This window comes from Streptopelia decaocto, assembly GCF_964273445.1.
Source record: "Streptopelia decaocto genome assembly, chromosome: 9".
In the NCBI taxonomy this organism is placed as follows: Eukaryota; Metazoa; Chordata; class Aves; order Columbiformes; family Columbidae; genus Streptopelia; species Streptopelia decaocto.
Window position 1 is genome coordinate 18,681,229 of NC_138664.1, and position 27,217 is coordinate 18,708,445.

A 27,217-nucleotide genomic window follows, 5' to 3' on the forward strand; every position below is an offset into this window, starting at 1 on the left:
ACATTAAAAGAGACTGTTTTCAAATTATCCTCTTGAAGTAATGATACTTTGACTACAGCTTTTGTACAGGAAAATGATGGGCTGTAAAGATGTAGCTGAGCATCCACTGGTGGCACTTTTTAACAGGGCTCTGTAATTTGAATCAATGTTGTGCATTCTCCGTCACAGAATTTCCCGCTGTTTCAACCTATTCAGTCATTTTCACCAGTTCTGGAGATTCTAGGAGAGTTCCTGTTTTGAGGGGATTAATGTTTGCTCTCGCTGTTGCCATACTGACAACTCAGTTAAGACAAGCTTATTTTAAAAAAGCTGTTTCTAACTCTTAGAGCTGTGAAAATTTATCTTGAAAAGGTGACGACTGCCACTGATCCAGTGATGTGAATCGCTCTGAAATATTTGAGAAGTTTGTGCTACCTGCTGATGTCAGTGAGGATCTGGCTGTAAAACTTAATGATGGCAATTTAGAAATTGTTTCTTAAAAGCATTTAGAAGCACAAATCTCATTCATTCAGGAATAAAACTTTTTGCTCCCAATTTATCAGAGCTCTTAAAAGAATTCCAATTAGCTATTTCTCTCCTAATAATTCTAACATAACTATCCAGAAAATATAATTTCTAAATAATCCAAACCTATCTTATGCTTTTCTTTTAAAAAAAGTTTCCAGTTTTTCACTGTAGCTATATGTTATCTGTTTAGAAAAATACCCTACAATTGGTATGAAGTGCTGGTAGGCATAAAATCAGTACAAGGGTCCTACAATGTTTGAACTTGTATTTGTTTGACCTAAAGCTGTTGTACCAAGACCAAAGCACACCGCCGCCGCCACCATCACCACAAGTGAGCTCAGTTTACCTCGCTGCACACCTTTGAGCCTGTAGTTTGGGAGACAAAGTGCTAGACAGAACACACTCCCAGCTAATCCGAGGCCGCTCTGAAACAACAGCCTCTTCTGGAGTCTGTGGCTGGCTGAGAAACTGATTAAGGAACAGGAAAAATTGCAAGAAATTTGATCGTTAGAGTCTAATGTTATTCTTACCTGCTTTTGTGTGCACAAAATACAACTGCTGTATTAAGACGGAATGTATTTTAGAGATCCACCACAGATTCATACCATAAAAATAAAATCTTCCCCACAATATAATCATGAAAAATAATCAAAGAGGAAATAATTATTTTCTTAATGTTTGCAGAGCACTGAGAAATTATAATATAAAAAACACTATAAAAACCAAAACAAAAAACAACCAAGCATTTAAATGCACATTTACTATCGTTGTAACTTCTAACTATGCAAACTTCCACACCTCCAACTTTTCTTTTCCTGTATCATTCCACCGAGTAAAACAGAAGGAAGCATCTGAATGGCAAATATTTTTTATGTTGTTCTCTCATTTGGCCAGATGCTGGAGATTTAGAAAACTAAAGCCAATACCAAAGTTAGTGTCCCATATGAAAGCTTATGAACACCACTCCAGAGTTACTTCTAGTAGAAAGAAGTTCTCAATTTCTAGAAATACAAAAATTAACTAAGAGGGGGTAATGACACTGAGTTTTGAGGTACACTTTTAACTAAAAATTAATTAAGAATCATATGTAAACACTTTTTTTTTGCAAAATTCAGTCTGGGGTTTAACATTCTTATCAGCCTTCTCTGCTGCACCCTCGAAGTCAAAGTCTGGCTGCATCATTTCCATATCTTGGTTTACTGTTCCCTGCCAAGGGGGCAGGATTCAGTCTGACTCATTCATCTGTTAAAATAAGGCTTGTTCCAGTGTTAACTTGGGCCAAAACAAATCTGACACCAAGCAACAAAATCCAAGTTCACTATCTTTGCAGTTTTCTGCACTTTTTAACTGAAATTACTTCCTGGCAGTACAGTTGTGACAATTTAGCATAATTTGGCTCCTCTTTATCCAATTACTCTCACTTTCTTAAAACTGTATGTTACAGAAACATCCTATAATGAGGAGACTTTTGGATTAGTAATTTTTAAATAAAAATAATAGTAGTTTTGTTTGGTAATTGCTGTTTTGGTTGTGCAAGTGCAAGGTTATACAGCACCTGCCTATGATTTTTTCTACTTTTTGAGCCTACAGTTGAATTGAAAAATGCATTAAGAAAAAATGTAAAATGAAATATTATTCTTATTCAAAATCTGTGGAAAAAGAATGTTTTTTACCTTTTGTCAGCAAAACCACCACTCCTCCCTGCAGGTCTTGTGACTTTGAAGGTTTTCTTTTTTTCTTAACAAAACCAAAATCCAGTAGTGGTCACTTAGGGACTATAGTCTCTTGCTGTAATCATATTTCCATCAGCACTGTAACTGCAGATAATTATCTTTAGAGCAGTCCTGCTATTCACATTTGCCTCAATTGTTGAATATTCATTTAACTAACTTTGTCCACTTTAAAACCTCATGGTTATCTTTTGAGTGATAGAGGTACAAATTATTGCACTGCAAAACTTCCTATCAATTAAGAACAAGCGCTGCCTTTTTGGTATGTGCACCTTTTAAGTAAATATATTTTGGTTTCACTCAGGGGTTGTTGTGGTTGAAGAGCAAATGACAGTGTGGAGGCAAAATGAATTTGGGTAGCAAAACACTTTAATCATGGATGTTGCAGTTTTATCAATACACTGCTTCCCTGTAACTTGGAAGACGTGACGCGCTCCGGGAGAGACAGCATAGCAGTTCCAGCCATGCAGTGCGTGGTTCTGGGCTCCCCTGTGCTCATCCCCACCCCCTGAGGCTGGAAAAATGATCCTGGACTCTTGTGCAGGCTCTCAGGTTTCCCACCCAGCATCTTCTCTGTACTATGTTTACCTTTTAAGTGTCCACAGCTACAGGACCTCGCTGATGATTAGCCCCTTCAAACCACACTCTCATTTCCCGTTTTGCTGCGCCATCACTGGAAATCACCAGCTGCTTCTTTGGACACTTCTGGACATGTCTGCACTGTAGTTCAGGACACATGGTTGATCATACTTCATCTACTTCTACTACTGCAAAAAGTTAAAGTTCATGGACTTAGGCTAGCAGCGATCCAACAAGCCCTAACTCACGCTAACAGCTCCAGTAATCCTGTCTGTGTTACAGAAATGCAACATTTTCTTTGCCTCCTGTTAAACATGTATCTTATGCAGACAGAAGAGGCCAAACGTGACATTCCAGTTATGCTGAAAAGAGAAAACATGTATCCACCTCCCACAGAGAGGCTTCTCTTAAAATTCAAGCATACTCCATTTCCAAATACCTTTCCGTCTGAATGCAGTCACTAAACGTTTTCCAGGTCACACCCACACTTACTACACCCTTATCCCTACAGGCCACTGGGAGTTCACAGCTCATCCTCTGTCTTCAAATCAAAAACATCAACACAGGCACGGGCAAGTGCTGTCTGTGCTCAGCACCCACTGAAACCCACAGTTCACTCTAAGGACAGATATGCTTCTACCTTAGCTCTTTAGGCCAAGTTCAGGAAAAGTTTTAACGGCAAAAAGTTGCCAACCGTAGTCTTGATTTATACATTTAAAGCAAAATACCGTTATTTTTGTTGTACAACATACAGCTAAGTATTTTCTCTTTACTACACTGAAAACAGGCCAGCTGCCTCATTTGACAGTTAGAAGTGTGGTAAAATGGTGCAAAATTAATCTTATTTTCTTGCCATTCTATTACTAAGTGAAAATAAAAGGGAGAAAATAATTTCAAAGGAAGAAAATATAGTATTAGCTATACTGAGACTATGCTGAATTTACTTAGTCGGAACTTTGCAATACTGACTGCCAGCTGCAGCAATCAAAACAGGTGACTGATGTAAAAGCATGGGAGAAACATGCTTTAAAAGTTTAAAGGTTCTATATAAATAGAATATAATTGGGTCTTGTGTTCCCCACAATTTCAAATTAAAAAAGCAAAAAGCTTTTTAAAGGAACATAAAGATACCAGGTGGTTCTCATTTTCAGTACTCTGGATTTAAAGGTTTATAATAGAGAGCATCATGCCACAAGAGAATCTAAAAGAAAAGGCAACCAGTGCATTTTGATTGGGTAAACCAAAATACACAAAGACTGAAACTGCTGGTACACACAAAGTATCAGATATTATTCTAAAACAGATATTTAAGACAATTGAAATTCAGTTCAAGATGGTGACATGAGTTTATAACTGGACAACATCTCTTTAAATCAGAGCTTTTTCTCTAAGAATAGAAGGCAAGGTACTTTTTCTGTATTTGCATCTTTATTTAATGAGCACTTTCCTATTTTTCTCTGAAGACTTATGTAAATAGAACTCTGGGCAGGTTGTGCACCTCTCTTGAAATAAAATCCAGGAAATGGTGGATTTTAAGTATCAGCATTTCAGTATGCATCAGTAGTTTTTCTAGACTGTTTTACATACCTAAATAGAGCACATGAAAGTACTGCTCGTTTCTACATGTTGATATCTGGACTCCAACTGCCATTTGTGCAAACTATTCTCAATCTGGAAGAGGCTTTCTTCAATTGCAGAAATCCATCATATCTCATTTACCTGCAATTCTGATGTATACAGGAGATTACACAAAATGCAAAGCTTTCTTGCAGCTATCATAAGGAACTCTATTCCAACTACAAGATTCAATTATATTACCAAAATTATGTTTACATTTTGCAAAGGGCTTTGATTGCAAGGTGTCCTCTCTTCCGGACTTCTCAGCTTTCTGGAATGAAACCAACAGCTCACTGAAAACATATTTAAACTTGGTTTGCTTTAGTTGAACCAAGATGAATAAGAGTCATAACGGTGGTATAACCGTGAAGCAGGTCATCCTTTATGTCATTACATTCTCTCAATACGAAATTCCCAGTAACTATTCGATCACATCCTATTTCCCCGTGTCCAAAAAAGCCGAAGAGGGGAACATTTGGAAAAAACTTCCTGAACGCATCCGCTTCCATATTCCTTTTGGTTTTATAATGCCGATATCCTCTGCCAACACATGCAAACATGAAGCCAATGGTGTTATGCTCGGGGATGTTTGCGGCTTTGAGACGCTGCATGGCGGCTTCTGCTGTCCTCTCGTCAGCTACGTCCTGGTCTAACAAGACAGTGGCACTCTGGATCTGGGGACCACTGAAAGCCAGCCCCACCACACCGCACGCGTCGCCAGGCTGGACGCTGTTACTGAAAGGCAACACCAAACCAGTTAGAGAGTGCTCCAGAGAGACTGCTTCCCAGCTGAATTAAATTCTGCTGTGGGAGAAGCAGGTTTCAAAGCAGACTATCATCCTAGTGATTTTGAAAGACAAACAGCTAAATAACAGCTAAAAATTAAAAAGACCAAACAAAACAGTTAAAAATATATCAACAAATAGTTAAAAAGCAAATCAAAGCCTTCAAACTTCAGCAACCTTTTTGTTTAGCAACGCTTCACAAGGAAAAACTTTCACATCCATTATCAGAGATTAAGTGTAAGCCTACCTATCAAACGTGCCAAATTCAGCAGTTTGTGTATGTTACAACTCTGTAATTCCAACTAAGCTATTAGTTAAACTTCAGATAAACAAAAATACTCAGCATTTACATATCAATCCAGGGCCACAGTCAGTTATGGCTTCAGAGTCACGTCTCTTTATGACTTGAGGTTGGCCAGGACACACTGGCTTCAGTAGTTACCTACATGTGCTTTATTAGCAATAATTTAATATATGGTCAGCTCTCTAATCTGGAATAACAGTCCAGCTGGCTTTCCAGAATCCAGTTTGTAACAGTCATACAAAGCCTCCAGCTTTTCTGGCTAGATCACAGTGTAGCAGTTGGAGTTTATTCTCTTAAAAAAAGAAAAAAATACTATTTTTACTACTGTTAATGGGCATTTCTAATATGAACTAACTAAAAATGCTATGGCTTCTGCAGCGTTTCTCCTATTTTAAATCTTTACAATTTACCTTGAAAAAGATACTTACTTCTCAGAGATGAGTGATGTAAAGCTCTCCACTTGTCCCCCAGCCAGGATGATACTTTTTTCATTCAAAGGATTGACTATTTGATGAAGAAATCGAGTTGCACCAGACTTCCAGGAGTTGTAGCCAAACAGAAGAACCACCCGGAGATCTGGGTTATTCTTCAGCCCTTTAAACAAAAACACAAACACCAACCCTCTTATTTTTAAATCCTGACCCTTACGCCCAACCATCCCAGCCTCTCCTCAAATAATACATCACACTTTTAGTAATGGCCTTCTGTTGCTGCAATGGGGTAAACGAGGCACAAGCTGCCCAGGCATCCAGGAGCTGGACTGTATTCCCCACATAAGTAAGAATTTCTGGAAAGAACCTAGGAAGGAAAAGATGACTGCATCTGCTTCCTCCACCTTTCCACTTCTTTAGCAGAGCATTTGTGTTTTACCACAGCCTCTGAAGGCACAGCTCTCCAGTTTTACTTGGCAGCCTTAACTGTCCCTTTACAGATAAAAACTGAGTGTATAGGCTATTCAACAAGAACCGCAACACAATAAATAGCTTTACCTGAAAATTAAATACATTACATACATCAGCCAGTTGCTTATCCCAAGGCAGAAACTTGCAGGTTCCTAGAAGACTCAAGAAACCCTCATTATTCTTCATAAGTGATCTGCCCTGCTGAGGACACAGCATGAGGAGCATAAACTGTATTTATTGAAACGTGCTGTCTTCAGTTCTACCTTTCCTTGCTACAACACCCAACTTAATATCTAAATGCAAAGTTATTTCAGAGGAGAAGCAGCTCCTCCTCGTTTCTAAACTGTAGCAATGGGAATAATGCCCAATGGCACAAACTCATTTATCGTTATTTTTCAACCAATTAGAGGTTGCTCAAAATCTAACAGCTGCCTCCAAACAGCTCCACTTGGAACCTGAGATAATCTGAGATCAATACTCAGGATAACTGAACCTTAATACTCCATGGAATGGGAAGAACAGCGATATGTAATTACCCACTGCAGCACTAGGGAGCCACAGTATGCTCTGTGCATTAGCACAGCATTAGCACAGAAGCTGTTGGTTCCACATTGGAGCCTAAAAGAGCAACACCACCAAAGCCCAAGTAAAGGGGAGAACAAGGACATACCTGCTTCAGCAAATTTACTTTCATCAAAGACCCTGTTCTTCACATCTTTTGAAAAATGGAAGGTATGTATTTTCACCCCATCGATTTTGGGAAACAACAGAGCAAACCCAGCTTCACCCTCTTCGATTTCTAGAGGTTGATTGCTGCTTGAACCCATCGGGGTAACTACAAAGATACAAAACGAGACATCTTGCATTCAGTGATTCTAACACTTTCATCTACACTGTAACGCAGACGAAAACATGTAGAACAATTTTGACAATGCAAAATGCAATAGTTCATTTCCATAACAACATATTTGATAACTGGTGTGACTTTTTTATCAATGCTTTAGTAAGAAGCAGCACGTAGGAGTCCTGCTGGCTAAAGATCATGCTGAAGTCACATTGGACAAGGAAACATAGATATATTTGGACACTTCCCCCCAGCCACACCAAATATAAACCAGCTGGAAAACAAGCACTGTGCAATACAGCTGTCTGAAGCCTTCCTGGCAACTTCTGCAGGCACACAAACATACTCGGATTTTAAGGCGTTACAAAAGCGTGTAATGACAGTATAAAACTGATGTAAATATTAGGAGCGTATTACTGAATTATGCTAGCAATAACAAATACCCTACTTAGGTGCCGGGAAGATAATTTAAGGCAAGAAAATATGAAAAAAACTTTCTAATGATAAAAAAGTGAAGCACCAGAACAAGACTGCCAGGGGAGGCTGTGAGTTTTCCATAGCTGTTGCATAAGCCTCCTGCTAAACCATAACAAACAGGTATATACCGAGGATGGCCTGTACAGTCAATCACAATGTGACTCTGAAAAATACAGATAAACCCAAGATTCAATAATTACAGTAAGGTGCCAGAAAAAAAACAAAACAAAACACAAAAAAGCCCCAAACAATAAGCTGCCTCCTCAATTAAATCAACGCTTTTCATTATTACTGCACCACATGAGGAAAGAATTTAAGTTGCACGTGACTTAGCAGTGACATTGTGAACTCCTTAAAGTTATAACCAAATGCTGAACAAGGTAATCACCGTGACAACTCTGCCGCCAGTCTGCAGGCCTGTGCTTTCAAAATGAAATTGTGATAAACGGGAACCAAAATAGACAAGCAATACATTGGACACCTTCAAGCTGATCTCTCACAAAATCAGACATTTTCCTCCTACCTACAACCCCTGGGGTGACCAGTCCAAGAACCTGACATCGCTTTGGCAACAGTTTTTCAAGCGCGATTGCTGTTTCTCTACTGTTTCTTTTCCTGGCTGTTAAAAACATAAAAAAGAGAAAGAAAAAAAAAAAGAGAAGTGAGTTGTTCTGAACTTTATAGGAACAAACCCTGCAGTCAGTCCCGTCCTATTTAACCAACACTGCCCATTGGTGGCTGCCCTGGCAACCAGTACTAACTGGTAAGAGCACAGGCAAACAGAATCAATATCCTCCAGAGAACACGATAGGAACTCGTCTGTGTAAAACAACGGACGAGTGTTTCATATCACAAATACGAAATCATGTGGTCACAGTTTTATGCAAAAGATTTACTTTCCCTCACAATGCAGAGAATCCCCTTTCAGCTGACTTCCCTCTCTGTGCGGTGCCTACATCCCAAGCACTTCAAGGAGCGAAGTTACTTCAGCGTTACCTTTCTTCTGCTCGTGCCACTCCTCGTGCCCGCTGAATGTCTCCGCGTCAGCGATATAGAGCACGGTTTGGGGCAGGACGTGCACCTGCTGCAGGAAGAGGGGAGGAAAGGCTGGGCCGGGCTGCTGACCCGCCGGCCCCGGCCCCGCTCCCCGGGGCGGCCCCTGAGGTAAAACCGCTTTCCCGCCCGCTGCGCCGGCGCGAGCCCCACCTGAGGCGCGAGGGCACCGATCCCCCTTCCGCGCCTCGCGCCGGACTGTCCCTCCCGCCCGCGCCGCGAGGCCCCCGCGCGCACCCACCTCCAGCTCGCGGGCCAGCGCGTGGACCAGCGCGTGTCCCCCGGCGGGGCCCGGCTCCAGCGCCGACACCCAGGAGACGCGCTGCCGCGCCCGCAGGATGCGCCGGGCGCACTCCCTCCACAGCCGGCACACGCTGCAACACACCACGGACACGCCGCGTCGGCGGGGCTGCCCCAGCAGCGGCCCGCCCCGGCCCCGCTACCTCCGGGGTAGCGGAGACACCCCCACGGCGGCGCCCGCCCCTGGCGGCCCCGCCGCTTACCAGGCGGCGCGCAGCAGCGCTTTGGTGGGCAGGAAGCCGAAGACGCGTTCCACCACCTCAGCCAGGTTACCGAGAACGAAGCCACCCTTGGCCGCGGGCTCCATCGCGCCGCCGCCCCGGCCGAGCCGCTCCCGCCGCCGTCACGGCGCTCTGCGCCACCCGCGCGCCGACGTCCCCGGGGCGGACTTCCGGTCACGCGGCGGCACGTACAACACCGGCAGTCACAGGTGCGCCGCCTGGCGGCCGGGAGGACCCGCCCCGCTCCCGGGTGCCCGCCTCGCCCCCTCGCGGCCCGGGACCCAGCAGGGACACAGCGCACTTCGTAAAATGGTTTTTATTCATAAACTTGATGCAAGTTTACAAATTCCTGTACATTGCCAAGTAAGTCCGCAATGAGCAATGGAACCCAAACCGAAGCATGCGCCGGAGTGCGGGCTGCCCTGGGCGGGTGGCAGGCGGCGCCGCCCCCAGCGGCCGCTGCAGTGCCCGGGGGTGCGGACACCGGTACAACCGCAAAGCAGAAAGGCTGGGGAGTCACCCACCGGACACCAGAAACAACGGGGACGGGAGTGGTGCCAAACCTCACCCATCACCTCTTTCGAGCTAAAAACTGGATCTAGAAGCAACTGCACAAGGACCTGCGGGTGCTTGATAAAGAAAAGCGCACAAATGTGATAGTCAACTGAAAATCCGTAACAAAAACATGCTCCTCCGCTTCTAAAAGTGCTTATCCAAGGTCCACACCCAGAGGGGTGCAAAGGCCTAATGACTAGTACTACAACCAAAACAGAATCGATTTAGGTAAGGCCATGAAATATGGTGTAATTACACAGACCCAGATTCATTTCCTAAGAAAGAAAGAACAGTTCCCCTTAGTCTCTCAATAACAAATCCGTCATGACTGTGGCAACATTTCTTAAACCTCTAAATCAGATGATGGTTTTTGTACTTTATTGTAGCTTTTATATAAAAATTTTTCATTCAAGGACTTTCATCTCGATTTGTGCCAATCACTCTATAAGTTCATTAGTTTACAAATGATTGCAACAACCCGGTTAATAAAATGGAACACCTAAAAAGGTTTTTAGTATTTTAAATAACTTCAAGCTTCATACTGTGGCTCTTCTTGTTAAGGAGGTTGAGCCAACAAGTAGCAGGAACAGCCCAGCAAGTTCTGATGCCCCAGTGGAAGTGACTAATTACAAGGTTTTATTGGCACAGCCTTGCTCTTGCTAAAAAACCAAACCAACCAAAAAAAAAAAAAAAAAGAAAAAAAAGAAAAAACCCAACAACATCAACATAATCTAAACAAAGAGCATCTTTTCCAATAAACAGTTCATATTCTCATACAGCCATGAAAAATGTTTAATGACTTAACATACATGTGTTTTTCCTATATCATTAATTTGGAAATACTACAAATGCTGTCATTTTAGACCAGAAAAACTACTGTGATTTGCTAGACCTGACATCTCCTAAAACAGTATTAAACAATGGATTAAACTTCTTGGCTTTAAATGAAACGATACAACGCAAGTCTCGGCAGTCTGCATTTTGCAAAAGGTAAGAAATACACAGAAGTGTGTGAACAACTCACTCCTATTGAATGATCTGTAGTAACTCAATAAGCCTGCTGTAGGGCGCTTACACTTCCAAATTCAAAAACAAAAGGGGAGAAGGGAGGGCATGGCCCAAATATGCTTAATCCATAAGAACGAATATGGCAAAGGCCCAAACTGCTCAGTCCAGATGCCTAAGGAGAGCGGAATGGTAAGGCTGTAACTTATACTTTATGTGTCAGTCGACAGATTATCCACTAACTTATCTAATAGCTAAAGTCTTCAGTACGGCTGTTATAGGGGCACTCATAGCTTGAGTCTGTGTGTTGGAAAACATAAAAAAGAGCTTGTTTTCTTGACATTGGTCCAAGTATACACCAGTCCTCAATATTAGCCATCTTCCTTTGGAGGAGTGTACCAGCCTGTGGAGAACAGAGAAACACGTTAGGAACCAACACTGCTACGTCAAGACAATCTTATAATCTTCCTCTGAATTTGTGGGAGATGGAAGCCTCGTCTGGCTCCTTCCTTCCCTCTTAAAGTAGCTCAGCCCAGTGAGACCAAGTGCCCTAAACACTAGTGGTCAGCAGTGGGAGATAAAGCCTGTGGCATATTCCAGGATCAGACCCTGTGTATTTGGGTGTGAAAATTGAAGACTTCCAAGTTTGGGGTTTTTGTGGCAGCAGGTATCCTGAGCTGGACACCGCCAGAGGATGCTATTGAAGGAGGAACATCACTGTAACAAAAGCAAGCGGAATAGAGGCAAAACACCCAAGTCCTCAAGCCACTTAACGCACAGATGTACAAACATGACTATGCTGGGATACTTATATATAAATCCCATCCTGTGTACTGCACCATTAGGCAAGCACAGGCATTTGAACAGTTCATCCTACTTCTGCAAATCTGGCTGTAGGAATGGGCTCAGAAATGTCAGTTGAATAACTTGCCTCCTGATAGGATCTGGCATGTTTAGCAGCTGAATCAGACCCGATCAAGTGTGCATAGTTTTTTTTCTAGCCACCTCCAGATCTCCAATCTTAATTCTCCGAGACACTGTTGTAAAAAAGACCTCTAAATTTTTGTACAGTGAGTACAGGGCCTGTATATGTTGTCCCAGAGAACAGGCAGCAGCTATATGTTAGAGATACCTTTCGCAGCAGCAGTCACTACAGCCAAGGCTGGCATTTCACTACAAGTAAACAGCCAGACAGCTGGCTTTGGTAGCAAACTCAAACGCAGAAGACTCAGTTAATAGCAAGATCAAGGTATTATAAAATTGGAAAGCATTTTAAAGTCGTTATCTTTGATCTTCCTCCCAGTAGCAGAGAAGTCCTTACGTTCAATTTTAGAGGTAGGGAAACTGAGGGGCTCACTACAGACTCACTGAAATACGCTCACATGTTCACAGCAACACGAATTCCCAGAGGAGACTGTGTCCAACCTGGACCAAAGAACATCACAAAGTGGTAACTGGGACTAACTCCCTCCTCACGAGACCAAGGCACCAACCCTGCTGACTATTTTTACATAACACGTAAGTCAAATCTTTTAAAGCCTCAGGGCATTTGTTGTCTTCTCATTCTGGCACAATGAATGCAATTTTACCTGAAGCGCTTGAAGACTTGTTTTATGCAGCTGAGAGACCATTAACTGGCTTTAAATAGGGTTTTAAAAAAAAAAAAAAAAAAAAGCATCTCCCATTTCTATTGCACAGTTTTCCAGCCAGTGCACTTCTGCTGGGCTTTTTGTATTTTTTAGTTTCTGGTCTTTCTTTCCACTTTCTCTCTGATTACTACTGCTGGGGTCTTGCCACATTAAAACAAAGCCTTTTAGGGAAAGAGGGAAACTTCCAGCAATCACTTCACTAACAAACATGACACTTAGAAAGCTACAGTAACAAAAATGTTCCTAGATCAGCTGGCTGAAAATGAAAATAAACCTTCCAAAAACCAGTAGGGACACACAGAACATGCTATATTCACGTAAGCTGGAAACATTGCAATGATTGTTAGTCAAGGTATTTTAAGCATCATTGTCTCCCTGGTGCAAGATAAAAAAAAGGAACCACCCTTTATGGTCTTCCCAAGCCAACATAAGATTCTCTGGCACCTCAAGTTTTACTGTGGCCAAATACCAATTCCCAGGCTGCTCTGCAGACAAGAACAAAGTTGCACGAATATACATACCATTTTTCTCATGTATTTGTACTAGTGACTTATAGGACTGCTGTGCTCTTGCTAGATTATATTGATTCTGAAAGGAGAGAAAACAAACAAACATAAACCCCCTGCATTGAGACACACAGAACCTAAAAACAATTTTACAAAGAAAATCCAGAAATGTTTTTACATAGTTTAAGCTACAAGACTTTAAAGACACATACCCTTATTTTCTAATTTCGACTCCACCATAACGACACTAATTTGTAAACCCCTGCTGCTGGAAAGGCCCCTCTATTGGAGGGTTCTGAACATGCGGTGGGTCACAAGTGTGCGCGACCAGAACCAGCAGCTTCAGGCAACCCCCACCAGAACCGTCCGGCTCAGCGAACAGTGACTAGGCTGGACAGAATTGTGATCACAAACTTCTACGTCTTACCTAGTTCACCATCTTCGAACCAATACTTAGAAATTGGCATAGAAGTGACAACTTCATTGATTTAAATATTTAAACGTCATTTGAAAACAGGATTTAGTACTTCAAAGTCGTCTAAGTTATGGTGCATTACCAGCATGCACACTTGAACTGAATTATTTCCATTTATGCTGAATGGCTAATTTGAAAAATAATACAGTGCAAATACTTTCAAGCCCTCATGAAACTTTGGAGGTTTCTAGCCCAGCAAAAGGAGGAGAACCTCTTAACATCAGCTTACTTGATCCTGACAGTCAGCCTGTCATCTGCAGCCCTTCTCAGAGCCTGAATTTCCAAATCCTCATGGTTCCGAATTCTTGATCCTCCTTACCTCCTCCCTTTGCCAGTACGGGGGCAGTACAGGGTACAAGCCCAACTACTTACTCACCCTGCCCATCCCAAGGTTTTATCCTGCTCATACATTCATCATTTCCTAAAACATACAGCTAACTGCCAATAAAATATTCATACATGAACCAAACATCAAGATAAATCAAAATGCTAATATATTTGCAAGGATAATTCTGTCATTATGCATTTTGATGCAAGTCAGCAAAGAAATGGAAGCTTAACTGTAATTTGTGTAATTGCTATATACAGCGCATTTACCTTATTGGCTCCAAACTGTACTCTGGCTTTTCCTTTGACTAAAGTGGCATTGATCTGCATTATGACGGATTCTATTGAATAGGCACTGCTCCAGCCCTGGAGGAAGAAGGAAATGTTTCTATATAACATGTACTTGCTGCTTCTGCTCACCTTGCAAATCTGTTTTGGAATGTGTGTGCTTTGGGCTTTTTTTTTCCTGCACTCCAGTTTTAGTTTTAACTACAGGTTTTCAGCTGACAACTTTTATTTTCCAGAGAAAATACGGAAAGTGATTTGCAGTATTAGAACTAAGAACTCCAGTGAGAAGGTGGAATCGCACATTTCCAAAATACACCAAGACAGACACAAGAAGAGCTCCATTATTGCAGCATTTACACATTTTCAGCAACATCACAACTTCTTGTAAAAAGCAGAAAAGACTGCCATCTGATGAAGGCATTGAGTGAGCCGTGACAATTTAGTTCCCATGAAAATTCCTGCTTCTCTCTGGCATTGCTTTACCTTCCAGGGTTCACAAAAGTTTCTGCCAAAGCCTACAAATAGTTACTTCATTCATTTACTTCCTTTAAAGAGATAACCAATCACACCATCTACACCAGAACCATATATGCCTAGAATCTTCTGCATTCCTCACTTCTCCAGAGCTGACTTTGTGCAGCAGCAGAGGCTTCTGAAAAAGGAAACAAGGTGTCTTGCTCCTTAGAACTCACTCTTTACATTGGCTTCCTCCCAGAAATTCTGAGGATGCAAAGCTGATGTGCTCTCACTTCTTGTCTCTTCCTCAGACCTCTTGTAAGCCACCCAAGGCAGAAATAAAACACCTCACACAAGATCAGCAAGGCAAATCTTGTGGAACTGAGGTTTATTCCATCATGTTCCCTTCAGAGTGTGTAATTTATTCCACGCAGGGATTCTTCACCTCAGGGGAAACACCTATTTTCATTATTTTAAAGCATGCTTTGTTATTATCCAGATAACAGAACCCATGTTCACCTGTTTAGTAAGAAGTTCCATGCATAATGCACCTCCACCTAGGACATACCTAGAAACAAATATGAAAGAAAATATTTGACATCAGCAGTTAGTAAAAAGATGAATCTCTTCACGGCACTTTAAGCTCTTGCCGGCTAGTTTGTTAAATTTTTTGTTCACATAAAGCTGAAATGCACTTTAACTAGTAATATATGGTAACTAGTTAGCCATATTATACTTATGCAAAGAAGATTAGCACTGTCAGACAAAAAAAAAGATCCTTTGCTAACTATTTATTTAGAATCAGTGACCAAGCTACACAACTACTTACACAACTGTACATGCACCAGGGAAAAAGGAAAGGTCGCTTTATGTCTATACTATGTATGAGTAGTATTGATGTGTAGTTCTAATTAAAAAACCCCAAAACCAAAAACCACCACCAAAACAAAAAAAAAAAACACACAGATAAATTCACTTCTGTAAAGAAATGTAACACAACTCCAAACAATGTAAGTGCACCTATAAATCAAAGATGTAGACGAATAAGATAAAGTAGGTCTTCACTTGCTCTTTTCGTATAAGCCACTTTCTAGTTTCAGCAACACTTCATCAGGTGTTGTGCTGGCTGGGACCCTGCGGTCAGCACACGTGGGCATCACAAAAACTCGACTGAGGGAATAGAAATTACTACTCCAAAAATGTAGTCTCCCCTATGATCAAGACGTTCGGACAGCATAGATCTGCAGGACATTGATGCAGAAACGATCACCAAAATCCAGACCTTCTGGGCCATTCTTCCTTTTGTTCCTACAAAGTTGTCCAAGTGCAACAAAACCAGAATCCAAATAAGTTTTCTGGTGTCTGGTGTCTGTCTCCCTGTTTACTTTTTTTCATGAACACTACTTAACTGCACTAACCATTTTTGAATGCAAAAGAGACACACGGCATTTAAAATCAAATCTGAATCAGCACCAGCCACCACAGACTGCATTTCCAAACGTACAGCTATAACTTCCTGTCAGCAGGAGATGCATAAAAGCCTTGGAAGGTGAATTTCATCTCTCCATGGACAAAGATAAGATTTTGTGCCACAGACAGCACTTCAAAGACATTTTAGATTACTTTTAGAGCACGGTGCCGATTAAATTTAGTATTTCTGGATTAGCATTTGAGGAGTTTTTAGACAAAAACTTTATGGCAGTGTTACCAATAAGAGAGTCAGTTAAGACTATACAGCAAGTTTAAGGCAACATAGGGTTCAAGACCCCTTAAAAGCACCAACTTAACACACCCGAGAGCAGGGGAACTAACGGTGACGTTCACCATGACGGCAGACACAGAGTCTTTCAGAGCTAGACACAAACTACACAATTCCACGGGGAACTGCACCTAGGTGTTTGCCTACTGTTAGTTCATAACGCTAGAGAAGCAAGTCTCCCTATCACACGTTGAGCTCTTCACAAACTCAAGGTTGGCAGCAGTTCATGTATATACTTAGGGGAAATTTCTTGGCATCTATACGTTAGCCTCGAAATGGTCCCTGCAACCCCAATCAACCAATTTCAGAGTAAAATTTCTGTAAGGCAACTCAAACCTACCCTCCTGTGAGCACAGGAGACACCACTCGCACAAAGGGAGGATCAAAAGGGAAGTTATCCTGAAAAGCAAAACAAAAGCAGGTTAAGAGATATACTGTGACATCGTTTTCCTAACCAAGAAGTATCCCAACAGCCGCCTCCTTTGGCAAATCAGATTGAAAGCAGTAAATGTTTTCAGTACTGTAAAAATCACTTTTCCACAGTGCTGGCTAAAAACCTTCTGCGAAGGTTTAAAGGCTTAGTGCCAAACCTGAAGTTACTTTTTTTTTTTTAATGCTACAGCTCCATCTTTACCCAACTAACAACTGAGGGTAATTCCAGTCACTTTCTACTGTAAGCTACAAATGTAACACCAGCATTTCTTCCCATGGACACACATACCTTAAAAGAGAAGTTGAGTAAGATGTATTCTACACCTTCTTTTTCTTTTAAGACCTGAAGATCACTATGCAGTGGGCTATCAGGATCAACCCTATAAAAGAAGCAGGGGGGAGAGCCTGGATTAATATTTTCACTACCTATAAAAAGGAATTACTCTTAAAGAGTTCCTTTATGTATTTATAATTTGCAAACTGTAATTTGAAGTGAACTGTAGAAAAGTCTTGCTCCCTTTACAAAGTAAACACTTTGTCATGAGATCAGCATAAACACTTGCCTCAACACACACTGACACTATCAAGTGTTATTTGAACACAGCACAAAATAACCTGTTCATCTGAAAACAGCAGTTTTGATTCTCTTCAGTTCACTGAAAATGTATGTCCCAAGAGGGGAGGGAGGGCAGAAATAGCACAACACACTAAACAAGACAGGAAGACTGTAGCGATCTAGTTTTCAGCACACAGTCAGTGAATCCTTTATGGAATATGTGATCACAGTTCTGTATCAGCTGTTAAAAGTAACGTGCATCAGCAGAAGTACTAAAGCCAGCAGCTTCTGCTCAATAGAATTCCAACAATTGCTAGTTGCAGAAGCCTGGCGGTGATCAGCCCCGACATTAATTCAGATGCTACTGAGTCAGTCCCACCTGGGCTCTGACACCCCAGCAACTTTTAAAAACAACTAGTTGAAAAACGCTTGTGGCAAGCCAAAAGCAGACGTTAGACAAAATGATGGGCTGCTAAACCCAACCCTCTGCTACAGGTGAAACCACAAACTTATTAGATCCCATTTCAGAATTACTTGGGTAGTTCTTCCCCATCCTACCAACAGGAAGCTGATGGGCAGAAAATCTCCCAACGCTTCAAAACCTATAATTTCCAGCCAAACTTGTACTGGGCCAGTTCAGAATTACTTGTTGTAGTAACAATACTATTCCTTAGGCACACAGACTCTTTTCTCTGATGTTTACCCCCTCAACCAGTCTGTGCACACAGTTCATGTGTTTTCAGGCACTTCTTGCTGGGATAAACAAACACAATAGTTTTTGTCTTCTCTCAGTCACTCTGGCAGCCATTTGCTGCATGCACTCCATTTTCTCTTTCTGGAAGGCAGAAAATCAGACCTGTTCACAGTACTTGAAAAGAGGTTTAAAATTGCTGCACAGTGATTTGAGCACTTTGTTATACAAGTGCTCGATAGACAAGGCCTCCTGTAACGTGGCACAGATTTTTCTGACATACGTCGTTCCTGCCATTTTCAGCTTGAAAACGTTCACATGGCACGGTCTACACTAAGGCAACAAAACTGTGTTTCAGCAGTTGGTGACACGGTTGTACAAGTCTTAACCACTAGGACAAAGCAACAATTCCTACCAGCAGGTCAACTGGTGTGCTGAAACAGCTGATGTCCTATGACATATTTGAACTGATGGAAGTTCTTTCATCCATTGCCATCTTTTGCAGCCACCCAGCCCAGCTTGGACAGGCTTTTCCTTCCTACAGGTTGTCTCATAAGATGATGGCAGATGGTCCCATTACCAGGAACGATTTCAATATAATACCTCTAGAATTAAAGTTACTGGGCTATGGGCACACCAAGATGAGTTACCATCTTGTACACACAGTGAAAAGCAGTGCATAAGAGAAGACAAGTTATACAATTATATAAATCATAAATAGGTTATACCTAAAACTTTCAGTCCCGTGTGTCTTGCTCAACTGTAGGAATAAAGAACTAGTGACACTAAGACAGTTCTGTTCCTTCTTACACCTTGAATGAAACTAGAAGTAGCATTTTATTGACATTAAGAACACAAAAAATAACAACAACAACAACCCACACAACCAAAAAACCCACTAAACTAAAACCATCCAGACAAAAAGTCTAGACAAAAAAATGTCATCATTTAAAGTTTCATATTTTGGAGAAGTTTTGGAAAGACAACTGAATGGTAATAGAAGTTATGGTAATAGTCACTGTGTTGGCTGTGCAAAGAGGGTTTTTTTTGCCAGTTCAATTCCAACAGTTCAATGTCTATATGCATTACCAGAATTGTAGCCGCCACACGTTACTGCATAGGCTCTGGCTAGAGATTCTCATTTAACAAAAGTAATTATTTCTGCAGCAATAATAAATCAGATTCTTCAGAACATAAACTTTAATAACTTACTTCAGAAGCTTAACGTGCCATTCATACAAGCTGTCATTTACCAGTTCCACTGAATATATCCCTGTAGAAATATTAGATAGAATTAATTATGCACTAAAAGTTTAACAAGGTAAAATTTAGCAAAAACATTCTTTGCTTTTAAGTACAAACACTGTCAGGAGATGTAAGCAATAGGTAAGATACTGAGGCACATCCTTGCTCCCATAGCAGAAGCACTTTGAGCAACTACAGGGGAAAAAAGTTCTTTCATTTCTACAAAAAAAATCCACATGAATTAAAATGTTCTTCTGACACTGAACCATTTCCTCCCCTCCCAGTTCAAACTCCCCTCAGCTACAACTCCAGCGTGCCCAGTACTCGGTGTATTTTATACCCCATACATGACCAACATGCTTTTAAAACACTTGACACACAGTGTGAGTATGCAGCATTGTATTTCACAGGTTCTCATCAGTATTGGCACACCAGGACAGTGGATGGAATAGAAAAACAAAAATTAAGATACTGCATTGGATGATGTGAGTTCCCAACAGCTGACCAAAAGATGCATCCAAAGAGCAGCCGTCTCTGGGAGCCAGCTGGTGATTTTCAGTGGTCCATTTGTTTTCATCATGTTAAACAATAGTTGTGTGTTTCACTCAAAGGGAAGGGTGAAACGTTTCCTGCCATTTTCTTGTACGTTCAAGCTTCCTCTCTGCTGCAGTTCACAAGCAGCCCAGGAAGAGGCAATAATTCTTCAACCTTCAGACAAGATTTAGTAAATGGCATCACTAATGTTGAAAAGCCTGATCTCTTCCCCACACGCTACTCATGCATATACACTGAACAACTACAATTAAACTTCTTACCTGGGCTAGTATTTAACAGCACGTCTGTTGCTGACGTAATTAATGGGAAGACATACAAATCAGGAATCTGCCTAGGATTTCTGAAAGCTACACAACCAGACTACAGTCACCACATTCTCTCCAAGGAATTACAGAACTCATTTCTGAGCTTTATTATTCTAGAATACGTTATCTTGCAGTTGAAACTTTTAAGCATTAGTACTTGGAATACAGATAACATTTCAGGCTGTCCAGACACCTTTATCTCTAAATAGCAAGGTAAAGAACCCATATGTCTTTTTCTCCTGACTGCAGTGCCACAAACACACAAGTCCTGCAGCCAAGATCAAGGACAAAGTAGGTCTGAAAAATCACTCACTGTGCTCTCAATGTCCCTTTTAACCAGCAGCTAGTTCTGTGACATCACACTTCTCTGTTCAAGGATGAACAGAACAAACTAATAAGGACCTTTTCCAGTTTCCCAGATCCAAGGACACTATTTTCTGACTAACCCTTAGTACGAGTGGAAGTCATGAAGTATAAGATTTTCAATTTGTACTGCAGCGACGTAACAATGAAAGAGTTGACATTTAGAACTCTGCTCGTTGTCAGCTCCCATTAATGATTAATCTATTCCACTGTTGTATCTGGAATATTTTCTTCCATCTACATCCAAAAGGGAGGGAAGACTGGAAGAAGCAGCATCTCAGTATTACTGCTTTGGCACCTGGCACAAGTATCAAATACTTGTTACAGACAGCAGAATAAGTTGCCGTAAGGATTCTGACAATATCCTAAATATTGGTAGATCACAAGAGACCTTCCATCAGCTTGTTCATTCACTAAGTCTCTAGCCCTATTCCTGTGTTCCTTCCCCCACCCTTAGAAGTCCTGCTCTCACCCAGAATTCACGGACCAGTCTGTCAGTTCCACGGGTTACCAAGCTCCATGTGTTTTGCTACTTTCCCAAAGGAATAACTTTTGCTGGTCTTAAGCGCTGTGCTATACCTAAACCAGAAGCTGTAAAAGGGTCCTTCAGAGACGTGCACAGCTCAGGACTGACCAGAACACACCTCAACAGAACAGCAAGCTACATAATCAACCTTTCAAGCACCCAGATTTTGAGCTGAATATTATCTGTGTCCTCATGAACAGAAGCAGCATCAGGGTTTCTTGCTGTATTGATACAGAAGCTTCTTAACAACAGTATCCAAAGTTGAGAAGAGGGGTGTTTAGGTTTTTTTAGTAGTCAAGTGGTGTTATGGGGAATCAGATTCATATGCTTTTTTCTTAATTTGTGCAGTAAAAGAAAAAAGTTATTGTCAAGAAGAATTTATCTGATTAGTACCAGTTTCTGAAAGGTCCTTCGGGTAGGGAAGGGAATCAAGGCAGGTTCCCCTCACTTAAACATAGGAGGTGGTGTGTTTTATCCCTCTAAGCGGCCATCCATAGAAGTGATGAAGCAAACACAAGCACACAGCAGGACCATGAAGTAAGCAAACAATCAAGAGATGAAAAGACAGCATGAGAAACAACTCCTTCCACAATAAGGGTGATGCTTACTTATAGCAACTCTACTATAGCTAGAAGTAAATCTCGTATTTTCTTCAGATAAAGGCAGTGAGTTAAGTCACTGTATATGAACAATACAACTGCTAAAAATACAAACAGAAAAAATTTCATTTAAAAATCCCCAAATTCTTTGTTCTTCCTCCTTCCTCCCTAGCCCCCCTAATTATGTTAAGACCTTTGTAAATTCTTCCATATAAACTAACCATATCTCCAACCTCATATTTGGAAATGAGATCATCTTAGTTTGGAAGACTTGCAACTCCTGTGATCAAAACAGCTTAATGAAACACTGTCTCATTTAGAGCAGAATATCTTAATTTCTTGAAGTGTTTTTTGCTTCTGTTAGTTCATAAGAAAATGATGCTCTGTTCATTTTTAAGGGTAGTTCTTCAGCTAGATTTTCCAGGTAGATAAGCAACTTCCCTGTTGACAGCACGCTGGTACTACACGTACTAGTCACTTCAGAAGTCCTGAAAACATGTAACCTCACCTGCACTAATTAAAGTGATCCTTATGCAACTAAAAAGCTGCCTTAGATTTTCTGGCTTATATTACAAAAAATGAAAGCAGTGTTAAATTACTTTGCAACACTTACCAGAATCCTTAAGTTTAACAATTGTTCCCTTTGTGTGTTAACAGTAAGAAATTAAGTGGAAAATGGAGTGCATACTCAGAACAAATATTACTTTAAAAGAGTCAATTATCTATCATGCCCCTGGTCACATGGTGACAGTTATCTAACAACAGAAAACAGAACTAGGCTATAAAAGCAGGAGTTCTGTGCAAAGGAGTAACTGATATTTAAAGTCACTCAAGTCCTAAGACTGAATCAATTCATAAGGAATGAATCTAGGTAAGTTTTATAACAAACAGCATCTTTTACTAGCAAACTTTAATAAACGTATCAGTTGGACAGTGTTTCAAAGCAGGCCTGCTATCAGTTTGATACTGTCAATCTCCACTTGACACTTCACTTCATTAACATGTTTTAGAGATTGACATAAGGCATCCAGTTGCAGTCTTTTTACATATTCCTGAGTCATAAGCTAATAATAAGCTACTATACTACTTTAGTATCTCAACTTTATTTACAGTTTGGCAAGATTTACTTTTCCTCATTATTTAGAGTATGCTTTCCTACATCAGTTCAGTCTTCTGCAAGTACTTAAGACTTGTTATTAATCTATATCCAATTAATGGCATTATTAAGCAACCCAAACCCCCACCTCAAACTACTCCTAATACAGGGGCTCCTGGTCGTGCCTCCAGTGGTACCACTATTAATTAAGCACCATACAGCCCTTATAGTCAAGGGGATGTTACACCCAATCTTTGTTCTAACCACAAAAACAAACCCTGAAGATCATACACAGGCAGTAAAGCATCTCTCGTGACACAATACAGATCTATTTCTAGGCTCTTCCTTAGACCCACTAATCCGTTCTTTACTGGATAGGTAGCGATTTAGGGCATGCTGGCAAGCACTCTGTTGCAATAGAGCCTAAAAGAAGTAGGCTACATTAGATCACCACTAGGTTACCTAATCAAATTTATACCTCAGATATTCACCACTGCCCACAATACTTCAGCACACAAAGACTATTTACCTAAAAGGTAAATAAGGCAAATCAGAACAAAAGGCTATCATGTCTTCAGTTCTGTCCTTTTACACACAAAATGCCACAGCCAGCAAGTGAGATTTAAGCCCACTAGAAATAAACTAGAGAAGTTCAGAAAATGAAAAGATAGAGGATTAAAGTTTAGACTGATTTTCTAATCAGGCATCCCTCCTGTTCCCAGCCTGGCCTGCACCACGGTCTCATCCCTGGCTGCAGTGACCGAGTTGTCTGCTCAGCTGACCTACAGTAATTCCATCTGTCCAAAATACAGGTCAATATACTGATTCCTTTGCTGAGCTAGTTTAGATACAGCCCTTATGTGGAGCAAATGGAACAAGCAACCACCTATCTTACCTAGAGATCATCAGTGTTTGGTATTCAAATGGATCAGATTAACACCATCACAAAATAATACAAGTAACAGCAGTGTATTTAAGGTTAAATCCTGTATGATAACCAAACCTTCTGCTGTTGAACACAAAGCCCTCTCCAGCAAGCCTATTCTTGTGAGCAGAACTACCCACTGGTAGTGGTTAAAGCTTTCACCCTATATACGTGGAGAGCTGCATTTCAGGTAGTTCTGAAAACTCAAGAAGCCCCACAGGGGTAAAACTTGAGCTGTTCTTTATAGTCAGTCATCTACCCCAAGAGCATTCTCATAGTTACAGCAATCCTGTTAATTCTTGTATGAATCTTTGCATAAAAAAAAGGAAGAACATTTTAGAGAATATGTATCCCAACTCTCTTATTCTCCACAAATACACTATTTTCTATCAGTATGTATACATTTTTTTAATATACATGCACACATATATACACATATATGTATATACCTGCATATGACAACAAAACACAGAAAGATTAGCAGGAAGCATTTGCCAAGAGAATTCTTTCAAAGTGTATTTTAAGGGAAATCTGAAGCGTTTTACCTGTTTTATAACTCTGTGATCTATATATATCCCTGAGTTCTTTCATAAGTCGATCTGAAGCCTGAACTGACCCAGAGACTGCACCCTGAAACAAACAAAAAAGACTCCAAATAAGTGAAAAGTAATATTTACATCAAACAGCTTTACATCCATTAAATTTACATAAACAAGAAAGTATGAAGAACAGATAAATTTCTGTACTAGGATTAAGTTTTTTAAAAGTTACATATTCTAGTGAGCAAAGACCACTCAAAAGGAACAACACTATCCCTCTAAAGCAGCCATTAATGTATACTCTTACATGGCATAGGTGATACAATTTTTTATTCCAGGTACAGACATTTTTCTGTAAAGGAATTTAATCTCTCTGGCATTTTGATTTCCAAGATTCTGTGATTACATGATACAGCAGAGTGGCATCTTCAGTTTTGACTATAATGGTACTGAAATGAAAAACTTTCAGTAACTTGCTATATCCGGGTTATAATTCTAAAACTGAATTAAGATATAAATATCCAAGTATTCTTCTGAAGAAGTGGGACTTGTCACTCCAAGCAAGTTAAAGCTCCTATTATTGCTACATTTGTGAGATAAAGACTTATAGTTGCAACTGCCTTAGAGATAACCGGCCAGTCATGGGATCAGACAGGGATCTGTCAGGTGGGGTTGATGCCAGGAGAAGAAAGGCATGGCCATTTGATCTGGAAACTGAAGTTAAAAGAGCTGACAAAAGCCCCAAGTGACTTTTCTCCTACTAAGTAATCAAATAGGCACAAAACATCCCATCCTCTCCTGTTGAATGTACCTGTGGTTCTCTAGAACAAGCAGCAGGCAAGCTGGGCAAATCCCTGCTATGGGAGGTAAACACTTATGTGGACCATGTGCCATTTGCTCAGAGTTGCAAGTAACAGAAACACCTGGTGTGTGAATTCCCAGAGCCAAAACTCGTGGACATGTAAAATATTCAAGAGATGTATCACTACAAGCTTGTCCTGTTCTCAAGTTCTTCCCCCTAAAGATGGGCTTCTACCAGTGTCAGAAACGGGAAACTTTTGTCCAAGTCATTGTAAGCATTATATTTTTCAGTATTTCAGGCTAAAAATTGCCTGCTAAAACAAAACACAAACAATGGAAACTCCTCCAAGATAATAAAATTAAATCTAAAGTGACCTAAAAATTGCTAAAGAATACAAGTTTGCTCTCTTGTCACTGAACTTTCTCAGTATTTGTGCAGAAGTACTTTCATTCCTGGAAGCTCAAGTAGGTCCATACTTCAAGGATTAGACTGAAAATGGAAATGACACCTTAGACTTCATAAAATCTGAAGATGAAAGTGGAGACATTTGAGACTTCTAAAGGAAAGTGCATAAACTCCTCAGCAGGAAATGGAAAAAGCTAATAGCATTATCTACATAAGAAAAGCATTAATCTCTACGACGACTGTGGGGAGAGACCTCTGCAGAGCAAGCAGCAGCAAGTTGTTAAATATTTGAAGTTAATGATTCCAGTTCAAAGACCTTTTCTTATTCCCAGTAAGCAAGTGGTTCTTTAAAGTTATTACAATGTTAAGAGGATGATTAATTGTTGCTCCAAGTTATGTACTGTACCACAAGCCAAAGTTTATTTCCTGATGCCAGCAAGAAGAAAAAGATTAGAGATACTGCTGAGGAAGAAAATCGTTTACAAAATTAGTAGGTAGATATTCTTAACCTGTATAAAACACACGAACCTTAAAAACTCCTATGATGAAAGCCTTGAGCAGCAGAAAAGTGCCTGTAGCCAGCTAAGAGTATGTGAGAACAGGACTGCACACAGTCCTTCCCTATGGAAAAACCTTCAGCATGATCCATAACTTCAACCTGCATTTCAGCCAACAGGAGAGAGGATGACCCATGGGTTTGGAACAAAGAACACGTCAAGGAATTGAAAAGTCTTCTGGCTGTGTTGTGTGCTGGTCAAAGCCCGACGCAGGGCTCCACATCGCTTCTTCCAACGAGCAGCACATAAACAGCTTTGTTTTAAAAGAGCTGCGTAGCTTATGTGAAAACCAGACTATGTTTAGCCATCACATTCAAGTTTGTAAAACTCACACTGTCCTTTAAGAAAAGCCACTGTGAAGGGCTGTACAGACTCAAAATATGCTTTATGTTAGGATGTGAGCAAGCTTCTGCTATCTTAGAGCATGCTTAACATGTTCTGTTAAAAGTCCCATGTTTTGGCAGCATAAAGGGGTATTGAAGTGCTACTAGGTCAGCTCTTTCCTGGGTCAGTAGTGCAGCTCTAGTTCTTAAGCACTTAAGAGTAAACCCTCACAAGTCCTTTGAGAAATTATTTAAGCAGAGCAGCTATTTCTGGTGACCCACAAAAATACCACGGTTCCTGGGCAGCAGCTGAACACCCTGCTCCCTGTACTCAGCTGACCTTGTTTATGCACCAGCATCCACCAGAGCGGCCTGGCATGAGAAACAGCTATTATGTAAGTTGAGTCTGCTGTTGTCAAACAAAGAACCAGCAGCGGTCATTGCAGCTCTGCTAGATGTGGAAGGACAAGGCAAAAGGAAAGGCAAAATTTGCCAAACGGGAAAGAAAAGATAGCTGAAGAAAACCTGCAGTTTTAAGAGGCTTTCCACATCAAGGAAGAATGCTGACACTACAAAACCTTTTTTCAGTTGTACTAAATTTCTAGATGACAGTAAAGCAGAACATGCCTTTCGGGCTGAGGGAGGATTTATTTTATTTAACAATTAAGGCATCTTTACCATTAGGTCTGAGTTATAAATACAGAAATATATAGAATTTCAATAGGCATCTTCTCAAACTGTGAACATTTAAGTTAAATCAAAACTAATAAGAAACTGTTGTGTTTATTTAGTCAAGTCTTAAAACAGACTTCATTATATAGCAAAAGCAGTTTGGCATATTACGTTTAACTGCTTTTAAATACTGAAATGCTGATCAGGTTTGGGGTGTGTTTTTTGGTTTGCGTGAGGTTTGTTTGTTTGAGGAGGGTTGGGGAGGGCAACCATTACCGTATACTTTG

The 27,217-nt window shown here is 40.7% G+C and overlaps 2 protein-coding genes across 5 annotated transcripts in view; both read right to left on the bottom strand.

The window, feature by feature from the left end:
- Positions 1 to 2,204: 2,204 nt before the first annotated feature.
- Positions 2,205 to 9,486, bottom strand: FBXO22 (F-box protein 22). Of its 2 annotated transcripts, none has more exons than XM_082061542.1 (7): positions 9,302 to 9,486; positions 9,040 to 9,172; positions 8,742 to 8,826; positions 8,269 to 8,364; positions 7,095 to 7,259; positions 5,951 to 6,116; positions 2,205 to 5,168 (listed from the first exon to the last, which is right to left on the bottom strand). In XM_082061542.1, the coding sequence occupies exons 1-7, from the start codon at positions 9,403 to 9,405 to the stop codon at positions 4,739 to 4,741; spliced, it is 1,179 nt and encodes a 392-aa protein (XP_081917668.1). In that variant the 5' UTR covers positions 9,406 to 9,486; the 3' UTR covers positions 2,205 to 4,738. The 2 variants fall into 2 exon arrangements, with proteins under 2 accessions (XP_081917668.1, XP_081917667.1); XM_082061541.1 differs by having other exon boundaries at positions 2,209 to 5,168; positions 8,742 to 8,829.
- Positions 9,487 to 10,642: 1,156 nt separating this feature from the next.
- Positions 10,643 to 27,217, bottom strand: part of UBE2Q2 (ubiquitin conjugating enzyme E2 Q2) — a 46,093-nt gene continuing 29,518 nt past the window's right edge. For all 3 annotated transcript variants that reach the window (XM_082061010.1, XM_082061008.1, XM_082061009.1), the window contains 8 exons: positions 24,178 to 24,262; positions 19,231 to 19,291; positions 17,061 to 17,151; positions 16,680 to 16,738; positions 15,100 to 15,148; positions 14,107 to 14,202; positions 13,050 to 13,116; positions 10,643 to 11,282 (listed from right to left, as the gene is read on the bottom strand). In XM_082061010.1, the coding sequence (XP_081917136.1) occupies positions 11,251 to 11,282; positions 13,050 to 13,116; positions 14,107 to 14,202; positions 15,100 to 15,148; positions 16,680 to 16,738; positions 17,061 to 17,151; positions 19,231 to 19,291; positions 24,178 to 24,262 (540 nt within the window). In that variant the 3' untranslated portion in view covers positions 10,643 to 11,250. The remainder of the gene's footprint in view (positions 11,283 to 13,049; positions 13,117 to 14,106; positions 14,203 to 15,099; positions 15,149 to 16,679; positions 16,739 to 17,060; positions 17,152 to 19,230; positions 19,292 to 24,177; positions 24,263 to 27,217) is intronic.

Coding starts and splice junctions, on each gene's coding strand:
- FBXO22 (XM_082061541.1), bottom strand. CDS start 9,405: ATGGAGCCCGCGGCCAAGGGTGGCTTCGTTCTCGGTAACCTGGCTGAG. Junction 9,173..9,301: donor GCGCTGCTGCGCGCCGCCTG/GTAAGCGGCGGG, acceptor GGTGTGTTGCAG/CGTGTGCCGGCTGTGGAGGG. Junction 6,117..7,094: donor AAGTAAATTTGCTGAAGCAG/GTATGTCCTTGT, acceptor TTTTGTTTAAAG/GGCTGAAGAATAACCCAGAT.